At 44.8% G+C, this 19981-nt stretch overlaps 1 protein-coding gene across 3 annotated transcripts in view; it reads left to right on the top strand.

The window, feature by feature from the left end:
* PJA2 (praja ring finger ubiquitin ligase 2) overlaps window positions 1-19522 on the top strand; it is a 79286-nt gene extending 59764 nt beyond the window's left edge. For all 3 annotated transcript variants that reach the window (XM_015096231.4, XM_060416081.1, XM_042251007.2), the window contains 3 exons: window positions 13268-13382; window positions 13771-13892; window positions 16408-19522. In XM_015096231.4, the coding sequence (XP_014951717.1) occupies window positions 13268-13382; window positions 13771-13892; window positions 16408-16533 (363 nt within the window). In that variant the 3' untranslated portion in view covers window positions 16534-19522. The remainder of the gene's footprint in view (window positions 1-13267; window positions 13383-13770; window positions 13893-16407) is intronic.
* Window positions 19523-19981: the final 459 nt, after the last annotated feature.

The raw sequence follows: 19981 nt of genomic DNA, 5'->3' as shown, positions 1-19981 counted from the left end.
ATCTATGTAGCTGCTTAATGCAGTTGGAAAATTTACTCCCCCTCATCCCCACACACGTACACAGGTCCATAAACATGAACACTGGGTGCCTATTTGTCTTGCCTTCTTTGCTTCGTTTGACCAAAACACAAATAGCTGCTTCAAAATTGTATTTGCCTGTGGTCAAAAGCCCAGGCGTTTTCACGTTTGGGAACCTGCATTGCACCAGTGGGTGGTGGTGTTAAGAAGTCTTTTAATCACTGTCTCCGTGGTGATTTGCAGTGGAGGAGTGGTACTAAGATGAATGAGCCAACAGTAAAGGAAGGGAAAGGAATGAGAGGGCTCTCAGGGACACTGCAATGGTGTCGTACCTTGAAACCCCGTGAGATTAGGTTTGTAAAGTAGGAAATAGAGACAGACCTTACCTACCCATGCGTGTGCACATGTAGGTCACCTCTGCTTCGGCGTCACTGAGGCGCGTGTCATCCTCCACGGAGATCGTCGCTCTCAGTTACTCTTCATAGCGTGTGTTTTTCTCAAAGGGACTATAGGAGAAATGCTGTATTGTGACTGTTTTGAAATGTATAGAAATACCCAATCATACGTTGGTAGTGTACTAATGGACTAATGCACTGTTGTAGGTCGATTATACATTGAAAACAAACAAACCCAGGAAAAGAGATGAGGTTTGTGGTTACTAGAGGCAAGGGGTTGTGGGGAGGCAGGGATTGGATGCAGGCGGTCAGAAGCATAGACTCCCAGTTCCGCGATGAATGCGGAGAAGACGATGGCACCCCACTCCAGTACTCTTGCCTGGAAAATCCCACGGATGGAGGAGCCTGGTGAGCTGCCGTCTGTGGGGCCGCACAGAGTCAGGCGCGACTGACGCGCCTTAGCAGCAGCAGCAGTGCACAGTAGATGCCTGCTGGAGATGGATGTGCACCTTAGCAGCAGCAGCAGCGCACAGTAGATGCCTGCTGGAGATGGGTGTGCGACGTGGTGGGTGTAGGTGACGCTGCGAATAGTGACCGCGTGTGTGAAAACTGTTGAGAGGGTAAATCTTAAGGCTTCTCATCACAAGGAAATGATTTTTTTCTGTTTAATTTTTCATTTGTTGAGATGATGGGTGTTGACTAGACTTGCTGGGATAATGGTTTCATAGTGTTATCTATGTCAAATCATCATGCTATATATATCAAATTTACATGGTACTGTATATCAATTATATTGCAGTAAAGCTGGGAGGGGGGGAAATATTATATACTATAAGAAAAGTTAGAACGTCATGAGACAGAATTATACATTCTTAGGACTTTTCCCAGGTTATATAACTTGCCTTGCCAAATTCTGACACGAAAACAGTGGCGCAGCATGATAACCTGCATCAGAAATAGAATATGTAAAGGTTAAAGATTACGAACTTCCTTGAGTCAAACAAATTTTAAGTGACCACACAAATACATCAGTATTAGAGTCTGGTTTTGCAGTGCTTAGATAGTTTTTTCCCATTATGCTAGTGGTTTATGATCTCCTACAATGTGGTGATATCTTTGGAAAGACGTTTTGAAAATTAAAAACTTTATTATTTGCTATTAATGAGAAATGTGACGTTTGGCATCTTAAAGGAGCTAGAGAGGCTTGTCCTGAGGGTCATGCTGGGTAAAGGCAGTAGCTGCGTGGCAAAGACCCGAGCAGGAAAGAGCCTCGCACGCCCAGGGAGCTTAGACTCTCTCACTGCTGCCCTCTGCTCCCAGGGAGGCCCCGTGGCTGCGCACTCTCAGCCGTTCTTACCGGCCAGGTTAGCAGCGTTAAGTGTCTCCCTTCCCCACAGCATACCCGCTTCTGCAGATTGAGTGCTCAGCTTCATTTTATTTGGACTTGACTGAGGCGTGTTTCACTCCTAGAGAACCAGCACAGTTCCGTCTTCCTGCCGGTCTCGGGAAATCTTCGTTTTCCTTGGTCTAGCATGCACTTACTTAATCATTTTGGAAAATGAACTGGAATAATTTATAATTGAGGATTTTTCCTTTTAGTTTTAACACTAACATTTTGTAAATAAGTGAAAAACAGGTATGAATAATAAGCAAACTGAGCGCTTTGCTTTTGTTTTTTTTTTCTTAGCAACCATCTCTTTTTGGCAGAGGTGGTTTTCATTTCTGTTATCCTTCCAATACTAGACTGACCTTTCTTTTTGCGTAGTGGCTGTTGGTTAATACACTGGCAATAAACATTTGCCTCATATCTTTCTCAGATTTGAGTGAGAAATAGGGCAAAATACTTAAGGTTTTTAACTGTTTGACACAGTGTTATTAAAACTTTTTACTTAGTCTCCCCCAAATTTAAGTATTCCTTTGTACATCTTGACATTGACATCTAAAGACTTCTAGCATAAAACCTAAGTAATATTATTTAACCTGTTATACCAGTTTGCAGTAAAAATATCTTCAGCAATTTAAATGTAAAAAAAAAAAACCTGGTGTAGATTGAGTTAAAGTTGTTTGTGGTATCTATTGATAAAGAACAAACTTACAAATTTTGTATATAATTACTTAAACATAAAGTAAACTTTCATTAGAAATGCATCTGTTAATGACAGAGGCTTTTTTTTTCCTTGCTGATTGAGTGAATTTATTTGTAGAGTGAGACATAAGTCAGCATGAACTTTATTTCTGCTTTTCATCTTTATGAATGAAGGTTGGGAAACCTTATTCAGATAAATCAATTGGTAGGGATGGAAGGAGTTTATCATAACATTATCACTGAATTCTTCTGAGGTATTTGCCAAAATCCCCAAAACTTGTTGAGAGCCTCCTTCAGTTTTTTTTGAAAGTGGAAGATGGGAAGTCCTCCACAAAGGTTTGTTATTCAGTCATTACAGCTCAGTTTGACCCCAGTATTTGAGATTGCCCCTCTGAATGGGAAACAAGTATGCTTTTATTTATAGTGGAAAAAGAGGAGCGTATGAAAGGGAATGTGGAGTAGGAGAGCCAGCATGACACTGTGAGAGGAGGTGCATTGTTGGGCAGATTCCTTTGAAGAGAGATTACATAAGAAAGTTAATGGAAAAAGCCCTGAGGAAAATCCTCACATATTCACAGAGCACTGCATATACACTGGGGTGCAGGCCTTAGAAAGATAGTAAGTGGGATGAACACATAGGCTTTTGAGTCAGAGTGATTCTTTTAGGCAGTGTGACCTTGGATAGTTGACTTAACCTCTTTAAGTTGTAGGTCCTCATCTACAAAATGGGAAAAACAAAGTTTTCCACTTAGCAAGATATCTGGTATCGTCATAAGCTCTCAGTAAATGGCTCTATTCAAAGATGCCTTCGGTTATCAGCTAGCCAAGTGGTAATCGTCTAACATCATGAATTAGTGGTAATCACTAATCTGGAATTAGTGGTCGTTCAAAATAAATCATTTGGTGTAAGTCTTCATTCTTTAAAAGCTAAATTATTTTATTCTTTAGAAACTAGATTCTGTGCTGACAAAGGATTGTGCTGCTTTAAGGCTGTTCAGGCCATCTAGTTGTCTTTCTGACACTTGGGTTAACATCTGAATATATATTGTACTAAGGTGTAGACAGGTTTTTATGGATTTTCGTAGCAGTGGCTGTAAAGTGGTCTTTCTTGCACTTGTTGTTTATAAGTGACCCCAGACCATCTTAAATATATGTAAGTGCCTAGACAATAAATTAATTTTACCTATATTGAAATCTACAGATGAGTTCTTGCAGAGTTTACCTTGAGAAGTACATGGGGGATCGAAGGGCATTCATGATTGCAGCTGTAGTTGCTCATGAGAAAGAAAGGAGAAGTAACAGGTTCTTACTTTCCGTTTCCCTGTCTCTTTATGGGATAATATAAAGAGAGCTCATAAACAGAAGGGATTCTATTATAGGGAGATCCATTTGGGGAGGGTATTCCGGGCTATGCTTTAATACACGTTCGTGTCCCTGGGCTCATTATTCCTTTTTGATGACTGCTATATGTAGTGCTGATAAATACCTGAAATTTCGACATATGTAAAAATCACTGTAACAAGGGATTAGAATGAAAAGGGCGTGTTCGGTAACAAAGACCGTCCTAGAGAATATAGAGCAAGCACACGCAAGGAGCAGCCGCCACCAGGCCCACCTGAGGAAGGGGCCCGCACTGTGCTCCGTGGCTGGGGTCCACACCTTGGTGGAGATGGCACAGCCATGGCTCAGTGAATGGCAGAGAGGGCACTGTAGTCTTCAGCTGGCAGAACTTGGGGCAGACCAGCCCTGGAGGGTGATGTCTGCCTGGAACGCTGTGTCCGCGGCGGGGCTGGGGAAGCCTACTGGCCACGTGCCCTGCAAGAGCTGGGTGCTAGAGAAGCTGTGTGCACTGCAGGAGTCGGCTGTTTGTGCCACAGAAGCTGGTTGGGCTTCTCACGAGGATCGGGAGCAAAGTCCTTTCCCTGCTGCTCCGTCTCTTGAGCAGTCTCTGTGAACAAAGCTTGACATCATGATAGCTGTCAGGAGGGAAAATATGTAATGGCCCAAATCCATTTTCACAGAGCTTATTAAAGTAGTGAATTTTTAGATCTGAGAAATGAGAATTGGTCATTGGAACAGTTCATATATCTTTGACTGCTTAGAGTCTGTATACCCCTTTCAACAAACATTTGAGCTCCCATCCAGTACACAACAGTTAGGTTTCTGTCTAACAAGATACAACAGAAGTTTTCACTCTTTGCCCCGATGAGCAGATGCAGAGCCCCAAGAGTCACTGCATTCAATGCTGGCAATGTTAATGACTCCACAAGTTAAGTCAGTCGTACTGAATGTTCATTTCCATAAAGATTAAACTGTAAAGTTGACTTCTGTATAAAATAAAAATGGGAAGGATGGAAAAAATGGTTAGATGCAGATAAACGTAAACATACACCAAGCAGATGGAGCGTCTGCAGAGCCGCTGGCCCCCGTTTCCGTGCTTGGCCACGGGCTGTAATTGGCAGCTGCAGTGTCCTTTCCCCTTGTGCTCCCTGTCTTCAGCGAGGGTCTGCCTGGTTAGGGTTCTTTCCTTGGTGGTGGGACCCAAGCCTGCGGCTCTCTGGAGCCTGGTGTCCTCAGTCGCCTTGCCTTCCCTGGCTGCTCCAGTCTTCTGGTGACTTCACTGTTGGAGATAGAAGTGCTAAGAGATGTGGGCCCTGCACGCAGTTACCCCTCTACAGGGTGTTCAAGGAGAGGACAGTGGTTTGTGGATGGTCAGCCGCTCCTGCTGGTAAAGGAGACTCCAGTGGCAAGGGGATTCAAAACAGTTACATCTGAATTCAACCACAAATCCTCATTCTGAGCTTTAGGATCCTGTTTTTAACCAGTTAGTGGTATAATATCTGAGCAACTTGACTAGACTTAGAATTAATTTAAAATGTATGTTTGATTTTTAGAAATAAGAGATTTTTTTCCAGGGCTATCATGGGCACACTCTGGTTCTCATCCTGTGCTTCCCTTTGGAAGTTAGTGGGCCCAGGTTTGTCCTTTTCCCCTAGTTGGCCTGCAGGGACACTCGGAAGGGCCCCTCACACATCAGTTTTTGCAGTCGCCATCACTGCCGTAAGGTCGGGTGGGGAGGGCAGCTGGGCTCCCCAGGTGCGCTTCAGTCGGCACGTGGCTGCATTTCGCCACAGACAGTTCAGTTCTGATGCTGCAGCCTGTGCCTCGAGGGCCTCCCACTCCAGGCGGTAAGGCGCTCAGCACTGAGCTCATGCCGAAAGATCCCGCCACACAGTCCGTTCTTCCTTCACGGGATCGCGCCTGACACCAGTTCTGTGTGTGTCTGGGCTCAGCCACAAGAAGGGAAACAGTAGTTGGAGCAGGATAAGAAATCCTAACTACAGTTAGGCTGCGTGTGTGTGTACCCGACTGTTTCCAACTCTGTGGCCCCATGGACTGCAGCCCGCCAGGCTCCTCCATCCATGTGATTTCCCGGGCAAGAATCCTGGAGTGGGTTGCCCCGCCCTTCTCCAGGGGATCTTCCTGACCCAGGGATCGAACCCGCTTCTCCTGTGTCTCTTCACTGTGCCTCATGGGAGGCCCGAGTAAAGTGAGTTCAGAAGAATGTAGGAATAGCAGATTTAAGGGATAGCCTTAGGGCTGAGATGAAGCACTCTACCTCTCTGCCCACAGGGTTAAGATGCAGACGGTGCTGAAGAGGACGCAGCCGTGGTTCTTAGACAAGTGTTTGTACTGCTAGGCTGGCAGAACTTGCTGGAAATATGCCCTCTGGTTTTTGGCAGAAATCTGGCTTTGGAGTGCTGGAGAGGCTGTCCCCAGGGAAGTGGCTAACTGGAAGCACTCCTACGATGAAGCCACCCAAGATGGGTGCCGGGGAGGCTGCTCCGCCTCACCCTGCTGCTGTGAGGCACGGGGGAGAGCGCATGTGCTGCTCGAGCCAGATGCTAGGGAAGCCGCTCACTGGAGGCCCTGTGGGTAGAGACAGGAAGGCTTCCTCCCCGCGGAGGGCACGGCCGCTGGAACCAAGCAGCAGGCCTTCCCTCCGGTCTCTCCAGCGCCCTCTACTGCCTGAGCCTGAGGCAGAGGAAGGACACCTAACAGGCCCAGACCCGTTCCACAGCCTGGAAGGAAGGCGCATTTGGCGCTGAGAGGCAGGGGCCCTGCCGCTGGCGCACTGGGCTGCTGTCTGCAGGTCTGTCTGCAAGTCCAGCGTCAGACTGGGGTTCAGGGTTAATGACCGTGTTTATTAACTTCTATAGAAAACCTGTCTTTGCCATTTCCTTTTCCAGTCCTGACTTTGCTTTGGTCCTATGCTCTGTTGTAAGTCTTCTCAAATTCTTTTTGGAAAGATGGTTGTTGAAATATCTAGGCTAGATTATGAGGAGTATACAAAAGACTGTGTTTACCATCCAAGGCAACACAGTGTTAACCATCAGGCAGAATCCTATTCCTACCTAGAAAGCCTAGTTTATTTTGTATTGTGGTAACAGGCATGTAATGTGAAATTTACCATTCTAACCATTTTTAAGTAAATAGTTAAGGGGCATTAAGTACATAAACAGGAACCACATCCCTCCTCTTCTCATTCTGTGGCAGCCTTCATTCTCCTGTCTGTCCTATGGATTTTACTGCTTTAGGTACCTCGTATCAGTGCAGTGCAGTCGCTCAGTCGTGTCTGACTCTCTGCGACCCCATGAATCGCAGCATGCCAGGCCTCCCTGTCCATCACCATCTCCCGGAGTTCACTCAGACTCACGTCCATCGAGTCAGTGATGCCATCCAGCCATCTCATCCTCGGTCGTCCCCTTCTCCTCCTGCCCCCAATCCCTCCCAACATCAGAGTCTTTTCCAATGAGTCAGCTCTTCCCATGAGGTGGCCAAAGTACTGGAGCTTCAGCTTTAGCATCATTCCTTCCAAAGAATACCCAGGGCTGATCTCCTTCAGAATGGACTGGTTGGATCTCCTTGCAGCCCAAGGGACTCTCAAGAGTCTTCTCCAACACCACAGTTCAAAAGCATCAATTCTTCGGCACTCAGCCTTCTTCACAGTCCAACTCTCACATCCATACATGACCACTGGAAAAACCATAGCCTTGACTAGACGGACCTTAGTCGGCAAAGTAATGTCTCTGCTTTTGAATATGCTATCTAGGTTGGTCATAACTTTTCTTCCAAGGAGTAAGCATCTTTTAATTTCATGGCTGTAATCACCATCTGCAGTGATTTTGGAGCCCCCCGTAATAAAGTCAGTGTTTCCACTGTTTCCCCATCTATTTCCCATGAAGTGATGGGACCAGATGCCATGATCTTTGTTTTCTGAATGTTGAGCTTTAAGCCAACTTTTTCACTCTCCACTTTCACTTTCATCAAGAGGCTTTTTAGTTCCTCTTCACTTTCTGCCATAAGGGTGGTATCATCTGCATAGCTGAGGTTATTGATATTTCTCCTGGCAATCTTGATTCCAGCTTGTGTTTCTTCCAGTCCAGCGTTTCTCATGATGTACTCTGCATATAAGTTAAATAAGCAGGGTGACAATATACAGCCTTGACATACTCCTTTTCCTATTTGAAACCAGTCTGCTGTTCCATGTCCAGTTCTAACTGTTGCTTCCTGACCTGCATACAGGTTTCTCAAGAGGCAGGTCAGGTGGTCTAGTATTTCCATCTCTTGAAGAATTTTCCACAGTTTATTGTGATCCACACAGTCAAAGGCTTTGGCATAGTCAATAAAGCAGATGTTTTTCTGGAACTCTCTTGCTTTTTCCATGATCCAGCAGATGTTGGCAATTTGATCTCTGGTTCCTCTGCCTTTTCTAAAACCAGCTTGAACATCAGGAAGTTCACGGTTCACGTATTGCTGAAGTCTGGCTTGGAGAATTTTGAACATTACTTTACTAGCATGTGAGATGGGTGCAACTGTGTGGTAGTTTGAGCATTCTTTTGCATTGCCTTTCTTTGGGATTGGAATGAAAACTGACATTTTCCAGTCCTGTGGCTGGGAAAGCCATGCCCTCCTCCAGGGACCATCCTGACCCAGGGACTTGACCCCTAGCACCACCTGGGAAGCCCTACGGTCCGCCTTAAACCTACACAGCCTCGTATCAGGGATACAGTGTTTATCCGTCTGTGATTGACTTATTTCACCTTGCACAGTGTCTTCAGTGTTCACCCTTGTTTTAGCGTGTGTCAGAACTCCCTTGTTTTTCAAGGCTGAATTGTACTCCAGTGTTTGTATGTACCACATTGTTCCAGCTTTATTGGGATATAAGTGACATGTAACATTGTGTAGGTTTAAGGCAGACCGCAAGGCTTCCTAGGCGGTGCTGGTGGTAAAGTCCCTGGGTCAGGATGGTCCCTGGAGGAGGGCCTGGCAACCCACTGCAGTGTCCTCGCCTGGAGAATCCCATGGCCAGAGGAGCCTGGCGGGCTGCAGTCCACGGGGCTGCACAGAGTCTGACACGACTGAAGCGAGTTGGCACACGAGCGTACCAGGCGCACAGTATGTTGGTTTGATACACTTGTGATTATCACAGGAGAGTTGCTGCCCTCCGTCAGCTCACGTAACTACCGTTTCTGTCTTGTGAGAGCGTCTGAGACTCGCTCCCTCTCCTGACTTCAGGCACACAGTACAGCATTGTCACCTGCAGTCAGCTTGCCGCCCTGGATGCCCAGCCCTGGCTTGCCTTGCACCTGGAAGCCTGCTGTTTCCACCCTTGTGCACCAGTCTCTGCGCCGTGTCAGGCTGACTCTTGGTGAGTGGTGTAGGGCGGCTGTTGCTCAGCCACTGAGTCGTGTCTGACTCTTTACAGCCCCTGGGCCGCAGCACACCCGGCTTCCCTGTCTTACCTTCGCCCACAGCTTGTTCAAATTCAGTCAATTGAGCCGGTGGTGCCCTCCAACCATCTCCTCCTCTGGCGTCCCCTTCTCCTCCCACCTTCAGTCTTGCCCAGCATCAGGGTGTTTTCCAGTGAGTCGACTCTTCACATCAGCTGGCCAGAGTACTGGGGCTTCAGCTTCAGCATCAGTCCTTCAGTGAATATTCAGGGTTGGTTTCCCTTAGGATTGACTGGTTGGATCGCCTTGCAGTCTGCAGTGCTCTCAAGAGTCTTCTCAAGCACTGCAGTCCAGAGGCGTCCGTTACTCTCAGGGACTCAGCTTTACGCACGTGACGCTCCGTCTGCATGTGATGCCTCGGTCCTCCCAGTACCGCTTACTGAGGAGATTGTCCTTTCCCCATTGAGCAGTCCTGGCTCCTTCATCAGGTCCTGTATTTTCCAGGGTTTATTTCTGGGTTCTTGATTATGTTCCACTGTTGTGTGTGTCTGTATTTTTCCAGTTCCAGACTGTTTTAATCACTATGCTTTATAGTACCAGGAAATGTGATGCCTTCAGCTTTGTTCTTTGCTTTGGCTATTCACGATCAGGGTCTTTTGTGGTTCTTTACAAGTTTTAATGTAAAGTTAGGTTGCCTGAAAAATTCCTTTTTTTTTAAATGTAGACTTTTTTTGTTGTAAACTTTCCTCTTAGATCTGTTTTTGCTTCATCCTGTAAGTTTTGGCATACTGAACACGTGAACAACCCATTGGTTGTTCAGAAGTGTCTTGTTTAATTCCATGTAGTTATGAATTTTTCAGTTTCTTCCTGTTGTTGGTTTTTTGTTTCTTGCCATTTTGGTCAGAAACGATTGTCGGTGTGACTTCAGGGTTATCAAATTGTCAAGACTTGTTTTGAGCTAGGCTGTAACCTGGAGACTGCCCCGTGTGCACCCAGGAAGAGTGTGCCCTGCTGCTTGCTCTGTGGAGTGTTCTGCGTCTGCCTGTTGGGTCTGTGTCACCTACAGCGGAGCCCAAGTCCAGGGTTCCCTGTTTGTTTCCTGTCTGGGTAGTGTGTCTGCTGCTCAAAGTGAGTTACTGAACTCCCCTGATACTACCTTATTGCTGTCTAGTCTCACTTGAGGTCTGGTTTTACTTGCTCACTCTGCTGAGGCCTGATCTCGCTTCAGGTCTGGTTTACTTGCTCGCTGTGCTGAGGCTCTCCTCCTCATTGCTGCCTAGTCTCACTTGAGGTCTGTCGTACTTGCTCACTATGCTGAGGCCTGATCTCACTTGAGGTCTGGTCTCACTTGAGGTCTGTCTCACTTGCTCCCTGTGCTGAGGCCTCTGCTATTCGGTCCCTATCTTTTATGGTTGTCACACCCTCTTGATGAGTTGATTCTTCATATAATAGTCGTCTTTGTCTCTTACTACGGTTTTTGGCTTAAAGTTTCTTTTATCTAATGCAATTCAGCTGCCCCTGCTCTTTGACTTCTCTTGAATAGAGTGTCTTTCCATCCCTTCTCTTTGAGCCTGTGTGTGTCCTGAAAGCTGGAGTGAGTCTCTTACAGGTACGCATGGTTAGTCGAGTCCGCTGCTCTTTCTCCTTTTGCCGCTGTGTGCCTTGGTAAGAGGCATGCAGAGAGTGGTATGCAGAGTGGTGGGGAGAATGGTGAGAAGCTATTAATTCTCTCACACCCACTCTTTTCGGGCTGTTTGGTAGGTCCCTTGTTCCTTTCTCTCTCTCCTGTTGTCTTCTTTGTGACTTGAGTCCATTATCTTTTGTGTGGATAATGTAGATGTATTATCTACACAGAAATCTAATGCAGATATTTGCTTTATGATTTCTGTGAGCTTTACATAAGACATCTTAATAGCTTATTTTTGCTGGGAACAACTTCAGTTGCATGCAAAAACCTCTGCCCTTTTATTTCCCCCTTAAGTTTTTGATGCCCCAGTTTCTCTTTGTATATTGAGTATTCTTTAGCAAGTTATTGTAGTGTATTTATTTTTGATACGCTTATCCTTTAACCTTAATACTAAGTAAAATGGTTAATGTACTGCCATATTACAGTATCAAAGTATTCTGAATTTGACCATATACTTACCTTTTCTAACCAGTTTGTTCATTCATTCATCAGTAGATATTTGGTTTATTTCTACCTTTTAGATCTTGTGAGTATAGGTCCTGTCTGCAGTCGTAATTTAATTGTAGTCAAAAGGGCTAATCAAGCCACAAGAGGAGGAGACTGAGTCCTGCTGGATGGTCCTATGATCTGCTGTCTTCCTGTCTTTCTTAGAAGAGTGACTCTTTCCAGACATTTGAGTCCTTAAGTAAAGTTCACAGCCCGGATCACTGGGAGTTCAGGCACATCTCAGTGAGGTTACAGGTTTAGTCCGAGGGCACCACAGAGGAGTGAGGCACACGGGTGCCGTGTCCCTCGGTGCGTGCAGTTAGGTGTGTGCTGTGCTGTATTAAGTGTGCGGTAGCCGAGTGTCTGAAGACGTGTGTGCGCCTGACTGTGACAGTGCTTCGCTGCTGGAAACACTGGCCGTCATCTTAGCCCTCGGTGAGTCACAGTGACGGGGAAGTTCACTGATCCCAGGTCATCAGAACAAAGATAATAATAGAGAGTCTGAAATGGGAGGGTTGCTGAAATGGGATGCAGAGGCATGAAATGAGAAATGCTATTGGAAAAAGGGGCACTGATAGATTTGTCTGAGGCAGGGCTGCCAGAAATCTTTGGTTCATAAAAAGTGCCGTTATCTGCCAGGCGCAGTAAAACGAGCTGCGCCAGTGCTGGTGAGCTGGTAGCGCGGGTGCACGGACTCCATGCCAGGGGTAGGCGCTGGTGAGCTGGCAGCGTGGGTGCACGGACTCCATGCCAGGGGTAGGCGCTGGTGAGCTGGCAGCGTGGGTGCACGGACTCCATGCCAGGGGTAGACGCTGGTGAGCTGGTAGCGTGGGTGCATGGACTCCATGCCAGGGGTACATGCTGGTGAGCTGGTAGCATGGGTGCTCGGACTCCATGCCAGGGGTAGACGCTGGTGAGCTGGCAGCGTGGGTGCACGGACTCCATGCCAGGGGTAGGTGCTGGTGACCTGGTAGCATGGGTGCTCGGACTCCATGCCAGGGGTAGACGCTGGTGAGCTGGCAGCGTGGGTGCACGGACTCCATGCCAGGGGTAGGCGCTGGTGAGCTGGTAGCGTGGGTGCACGGACTCCATGCCAGGGCTAGGCGCTGGTGAGCTGGTAGCGTGGGTGCACGGACTCCATGCCAGGAGTAGGCGCTGGTGAGCTGGTAGCGTGGGTGCACGGACTCCATGCCAGGGGTAGACGCTGGTGAGCTGGTAGCGTGGGTGCTCGGACTCCATGCCAGGGGTAGACGCTGGTGAGCTGGCAGCGTGGGTGCATGGACTCCATGCCAGGGGTAGGCGCTGGTGAGCTGGCAGCGTGGGTGCATGGACTCCATGCCAGGGGTAGGCGCTGGTGAGCTGGCAGCGTGGGTGCACGGACTCCATGCCACGAGTAGACGCTGGTGAGCTGGCAGCGTGGGTGCACGGACTCCATGCCAGGAGTAGACGCTGCCATTCAGGAGCGCAGCGTTTGCTTCCCTGCCTTGAACATCTTGTGACCTTGGCCATATTTTACTTTCATGAGTTGAACCTGTCCAAAATATTCCTTTCTTTCATGTGACTGATCTCACACAGAAACTCACAAGTTAGAAGAGAACCACTGTTGGGAAAATATAAGTATGGTAGTCAAATAAATGGTTATTGAGACAAAATAGACTTTTGTTGTATTTGTAAGAAATAGGTTTGTTTGTTTGTTTTCCCCATGTTTATGATATTTTTGGTTCAGTATGGAACCAAAGCAAAAGAAACCAACAGGAAGAGGGGTGATGTTGGATGTGAGTTTAGATGACACCTTTAAACATGGCTTTCATTGCTGCTTAAAAAGTGTATCTAACAGAGTGTTGTGACTGTCCATTTTCAGACTGCCCTGGCACACTTAGAGTCTCTCGCAGTGGATGTGGAAGTGGCCAATCCACCAGCCAGTAAGGAGAGCATTGATGGTCTTCCAGAGACCCTTGTGCTTGAAGATCACACTGGTAAGAGCAAAGTTTATCTCGAATAAACGTGTCAGATGGCACGTTGCGTATTCAAGTATGTCAGCCAGGGCACATAGAAGACAAGAGTACTGTCAGACATTTTCATTAGATTCTCTGTGAAACTCAGCTCCGACGAACTTACCTAATGGGATGTTCAAGTTCATCAGGTAGCAGGTTGGGCAGATGCTCTCCAGTCAGCCTTTCTACAAAAGCAGTGTTTGTTAAGTTCTGAATTGTCATGCATTAAGCAGAAATGCATTGCCAATTAATTGATCAAATCCTGGTTCTTTCATCTTCTGTAGTTAGCATTTATGAATTAGTGTGTTGGATTTCAACTTTATTAAAACGGAACTTGGTGGGATTGATGAGTCGCATCATCTGTTTTCAGCTATCGGTCAGGAGCAGTGCTGCCCAATCTGCTGCAGTGAGTATATTAAGGACGACATAGCGACGGAGCTGCCCTGCCACCACTTCTTTCACAAACCTTGTGTCTCGATTTGGCTGCAAAAGGTGAGCTGCAGGTTTACTTGTTTAGAATTAATATTTTAATAATTTCTTCTACAAGTTAATGAAGTTAAGTTAGTGTTTTTTAAGCCCGTTAGCTGTGTACTCAAAATATTTTTTAATTTAGTGTTTCAAATTGGTTACCTTTTAAAGATTACAGATTAACGGTAATATCAAGCTATTTTACCTTACTAAAGAGTGAGTCGCTCAGTCGTATTCATCTCTCTGTGACCTCATGGACTGTAGCCTGCCAGGCTCCTCTATCCATAGGATTTCCCAGGCAAGAACACTGGAGTGGGTTGCCATTTCCTTCTCCAGGGGATCTTCTTACCCAGGGATTGAACCTGGTTCTCCTGCACTGCAGGCAGATTCTTTACTGTCTGAACCGTCAGGGAATCCCTTTAACTTACTAACATTTTCTAAAAAACAATGAGAGAAAATGATGTTAGGATAAAACTAGTTAGATCTTTGATTGTATTTCTGAAATCGGATGTTTTCAAAAATATCTTAAGCTGGGAAGTCTTTGGGACTACTCAGAGTACTGTAACATTGTACAGATATTCTGCTAACATGAGACGGTATCTCTAAAAATGAGGATAAACAAGGTCTTCCTGTGTCGCATAGGCAGCTGTAGTTAATATCCTGTTAGGAACCGTAATGGAAAGTAATATGGGAAAGAACACACGGATTCGCCGTATAGTAGAAATTAACATTCTACATCAACTGTGCTTCAATAAAATATTTAAAATGTAAAGTGAAAATGTGTTTGATAAATATTTAATAACCTACCAAGTACCTCTGGTGCGATTTTTATATACTGTGTTTTAATGTTCACCCAATAATTTTTAAGTATATTTGAATTACTTAAAAAAGTATTCTTTAAATCTCAGTGAACTCTGTTCTCCCATAAAGGATATTTACATGCAGTTCAGTGGAAGCTTTCCCAGCTTGGTTACTTCCGGATACGGCGCTCCGTCTCCTCCGTGACTGCTTCCTTTGGTCGCCTCTCTCTCTCACATCCACCCTCTCCGTCCTCCCTTTTCTTTCCCTTCTTTTGCTTTGGTCTTGGTCCCCTTCTACTGCCGCTTCATCTCTGTCAAAATTCGAGTTACTATCTCTCAAATCCAGTGCAGAAGTGTTCATTATTCCTTTCTAATACCCAAAGTTTCTGCCTAGGCTTTCCAGGCCTTCTGGGACCTGGTCTGTCCTTCAGATTTACTCCTCAGTACCTTTACTCATGCCTAGCCTGGTGCGAGCATCTCCTCGCTGTAAACAGAGAGGTTCTGGGGAGGTCCGGCTTGCGTTCGCCTTTTCTGTTCTCGGCATCCCTTCCGTTAAACGCCCGCAATGGTGTCAGAGCCGCAAGGAGGGCCTCGTGTGGTCTCTGCTGCTGCGTGTCCCTCCTGGGTGGCGCACGCGCGCTTCCCCGCTCCATCCTGGCAGCTCGGGGACACGTTGGTGTCCTCACTCACGTCTCTGGGTAGCTGTCACTCCCGCAAGGCTCCGCGGCTGGAGTGCTCGGCGGAGACTGGGCTCCTCTGTGTGGCTCTCAGGTGTTGCTCTTCGGCTCCATCTCCGTGGCAGGTGCACGGTGCCTGTTTGCTGAATTAAGTTCTTGAGTTGTACATATTACTTATGTTGTACAGTCTTGAATTGTGAATGATTTTGCCTTAACCCAAGGTCGTAGTTTCTTTATTCTCTTTCCTGTCAGGAAGCAGCATAGTGTGAAGCCTTTCCTCTGGGGAGAAGGTTCCCAAGATTCATATCTTTGTCACCTTCAAAAGCATGATTTCTTCAACCTATTTTCTATCGGGGAGATCTCTGGGAAAAAGAAGATTTGTGAGGGGATTATCTATTGCCAGGTGGCAATCTCTGTAATCTGCCGTTGGTCCTAAAACCATGCACTCCCAGTCTAGCTGCTTTCCCTGGTCCACCTTCCCTCATTGATTTGTTTTATTATTCAGAAGGCACCTAACTCTTCTTAACTTTCTGAAAAGGAAGTATATGGCTTATAAAGAAGGGCTGCAGTCCATCTGCTCTGACGTATCTGTACCACACTAGAGTGAGGTTTTACTATATATGTGGAAGATCCTAGGGGGCTGATTTGATGTAATAAATACGTGAATTAAGTAGGTCCCTGGTTTCTCTTAATACATACATCATAGATGCATAATAATTCACTTTAGAGGAGGACGTGCCCTGCGACTCCAGCTCACCCCTGTGGCGCCAGTGCTAAGTGGAGAGGAGAGTAGATGCCCAGTGAGTAGATGAGTGACCTGTAACACACAGAACTGATGGGGAGACATTGGTCCCCTCAGGGAAGTCGAGAGTCTGACTGGGATGAGGGGAGAGTGCCTCAGAATTCTGCTTCTCTGTATTCGTGGATTGGCGTTCATTTGTTTTTACATTATTTGACTTTTTTAGGATAATGCTCCTGTTCTGATACTTCATAGCAGTTCAGACCTTTCCGTTTGTTGGCTGCGAACTTGCTTTTTCTCTCCCTCCATTTTTCTCTCTCCAGTCCGGGACCTGCCCCGTGTGCCGCCGCCACTTCCCACCTGCTGTGATGGAAACGCCCGCCGCTGCCTCCTCTGAGCCTGATCGTGACACCCCCCCTGCGAGTGACAGTGCTGCAGAAGCCCCCTAAGCCTTCCCACTTGAATGAGATCAGTCTATCAAAGTAAATCTGCAGATTCCTTCTAAATCTGATGTGCAAATAATTATATATAAATATATTAAAAATGCTATATATAGTCTATGCCATAGTTTAGAAAGAGAATATTAACCTTTCTAAACTTAAGTTTAGGTTTGCAGAAAGTGCTAAACGTTTTCAAGCTGAATGTTGAAGTAGTGCATCCGTTCTCTTTAGTTTAACATGTTATTAATTGTAAAGTCAAGCTTATCAGTTCATTCTCTCCAGAAGAAATAATCATCTGTGCGGCACACATTGTTGATTTTGTCTGGAGTACTGCCACTAAGTGACTATAATCAAGCTTTCCTATTTGCATCAAATGTGAAGATTGGTCACAACAGTAGTAAAGTGTGGTTTCGTTGGAAATAAAAAGGAATTATAGAGCTTGCTTTTTCTTTGGTCCCTGTGCTTCATCAAAGCCTCTTGGTTCGTAATACTGAGTGGTTTTGTAAGAAGGTGTCTCTTCTTTCAAATTAAGGCTTTTTAGAATGCCAACCAGAACTTCCAGCTAGAGCATCGCAAAGTGCTTCTATCCTAACTGTGGTTTCTTCGCAATGGTCAGGTAGGAAATTAGTCATTATATCTGAACTGGTGGACGTGTGTAAAGTTAGTAAAGAAAAGTAACCAATCTCCTGTGCTCAGTGCTTGGTGCAGTGAGACGAATTAGATGGCCTTATGAGATCCTTTCTGTTTGTCTAAAGTTATACTTGAAGGTCCAGAACACTCATGGCACATTTATGTAATAAATATTGGATATAGTTAAAGGTAATTTTCACTCTGTAATATTTTGGAAAGTCTGAAAAAGAAAGCATGAAGTGTTTTAAAACACTCATTCTGTTGTATCCCAAAGGAAAATCTGAATCCTTAAAAAAACTAGAAAGTTAATTGTACTATCTTGTATAAAGCATCAAATTGACGGAGTACAGGACAGATTTGACCACAGCTTTTTACAACATAGCTAAACCTTCCTCTGTTATAATTTATTATTTTGAAGTATTGCTGGACAGAGATTATTCATATTACATTATCAGCCTTTGTTTCTCTGCACTAATATATTTTGGTGAAACTGTTCACCCAGAGTTAAAATGGTGTCAAATGAAGCTGCAGATGAAAAACGAATAGACTGTGTGATTCCCTCGTAACTTGTGGGCAGAGCTGAGCAGGTGACACAGCTCTGGTGTTGATTTCCTTTCTATAGAAGGGAAGATGCTGACCTCAGATTCCTCCTCTGAAAGAGACCTGTTCACAAGCTTTTACACAAGAGAGGAAATCAGCTTTCCTCACATTTTTTTTTTTAATGGGAAACCTGACCACAGAGTCATCTCTGTAATTATGAAACCAAACTAAGACTGCACAGCTCTCTGTTTAGGTCATCCCACCCAGTAGGCAAGTCTATATCAACATGGACATGAAATTTAACTTAGAGATGCTTTAGGTGCCAAGATCGGACAAGGATGATGGGTCTTAGAATGCCACGTTTGAGCAAGTAAAATAGTAAAGCACGTGGTAAGTGTACATCCATCAAAGTAGTACATTGATAATTTAGTTTGGACACTAAAACAGGAGTGTTTATATGGCTTCCCAAATGCAGAGTTTATGTTTTATTTGTGTAATTTCTCTTGAGTATTTATATTCCATCTCTTTTCTCCATTCTCAAAAATAAATGAATTTTCACTGTTGGCACATTTGAGGCTTAAATATAAGGAACATAAAACTTGCATTCTAATTTTTGCATATATTGTAAATGTGTCTGGTATTTACAGCAAAGTACTGTGTATCCTTTTATGGGTAAAACAAAGCTGAACGTTGCATGCCTGCACTGTGGTGGCTTTGTAGTTTAGAGGTCCTGTGGGGCATCTGTGACTTCAGAAATGCTCACATTCAGGCCTTAGCGTTGCATTAGGTGGCATGTTTTCCTTCTGATGTATATAAGCACTGTTGTATAAACTAATCTTTGCTTGTTTTCTACTTCGTGGTCTTTCCATACCATATTTCATTGATAATCAGTTAGTGTCAAGGGGTCAAATCAGATTAAAGTTAATTCTCATGTGTATATTGTGGAAATTTGTGGTTGGTGTGATTTTTGTTGTTGTTATTTGTTTCCTTTAAGTAATAATGATCAGTTGTGACACTTACTGGTTAAAATGACATTGTTACAGGTTTTCTCTGTAATAAGCCACACATTATATTTAGGCAGTATAATGGGACCTTGGTTTTCTTCTAGATAGCAGCTGTCAGAAAGAAAATATTTCTTCTTTGCCTGTTAAGATTTAGCTATTATCTGCCAGTTGTTAAGAGGTTTTGGTTCCAGATTCAACCAGCAGTGTTGAGAGCTGAACTTAAGAGAGCTGTTGTACTTTTTGCTTTCCATCTGTTTCCGCCCTTCGTTCTTGGCTCCCTACTGTCTATAAACAGCTGCTGTGAAGGAGAAAAGTTCAATAAGAGTTGGCTTAAAAATTCTGTAAAAAATAAAATTGAGGTTTTAGAATTGTCATTGTAACAAGCTGATATAATCTGAGGCTGACAAAGCAACTAAATTTTGAAAAAGTAAAGAATATATGATGGTAAATTAGAAGTGTTAATATTACTTAAAATATTGTTTCTCTTATTTCTCTATTATATGTTAAGTGACTTGACCTAATAACTTTATTTTTTTTTTAAGTTTTCTTCTTTCTTGTAATATGAATGCTGATATTTAAAGGTAAATCTATGTGGTTTTCTTTTGTGTTTCTTGTTTATCTCTAAGCTAACTAAGTCTTTAAGATTATTTGTGATCTGGATTTATATATAAGCTGTTAAATATATGTGAACTGTTAAAATGGAATGCAAGCTTTTCAAAAACCCAGGTCTAAATGTAATGATTGGTTTATTGTTCTACAACCCCAGACCATTTTTCGTGTAAATCATAAACAATAAACAGGATATACTCAGTGGTCATTTCTAATATTTAATTGTGTAGTCATATCACTTCTATAACGTAATCTCCTCGAGGATTTAGTGTTAATAGCAAAGAACACAGGTCTTAACAGGAAGTCTGGAATAGGCTTCTGAGCAAATGATTTTATAGTCCTTCCGCTGTGATCCAAGAAGGAAGAGGCTAGAGGAGAACTCGGCTGCACAGAAGTGGTTGGTGGCCTTGCAGAGGGTGAGCCACTCAGCGCCCCTGCAAGGGCTGGATTTCATCATCACGGGAGTGTCGCCCACACGCTCCTACAGATAGCATGTGTGAAGCTAGGCAGAAAGGTCTTATTCCTTCTACGTGGCCGCCTCTTCATATCTCCCCTCAGGCTCCACACTTTTCTCAGATCTTGGATGATGCCTATTCTGGACCAGCTGGCATTGACTGTCTCAGTCTCTCGAGTATAATGCGTAGCTTAGAACTGAACACAGTTCTGCGGTCTGA

The sequence above is a fragment of the Ovis aries genome, chromosome 5 (genome assembly GCF_016772045.2).
Source record: "Ovis aries strain OAR_USU_Benz2616 breed Rambouillet chromosome 5, ARS-UI_Ramb_v3.0, whole genome shotgun sequence".
Classification (NCBI taxonomy): Eukaryota; Metazoa; Chordata; class Mammalia; order Artiodactyla; family Bovidae; genus Ovis; species Ovis aries.
This window is presented reverse-complemented; position numbering and strand designations above follow the sequence as displayed.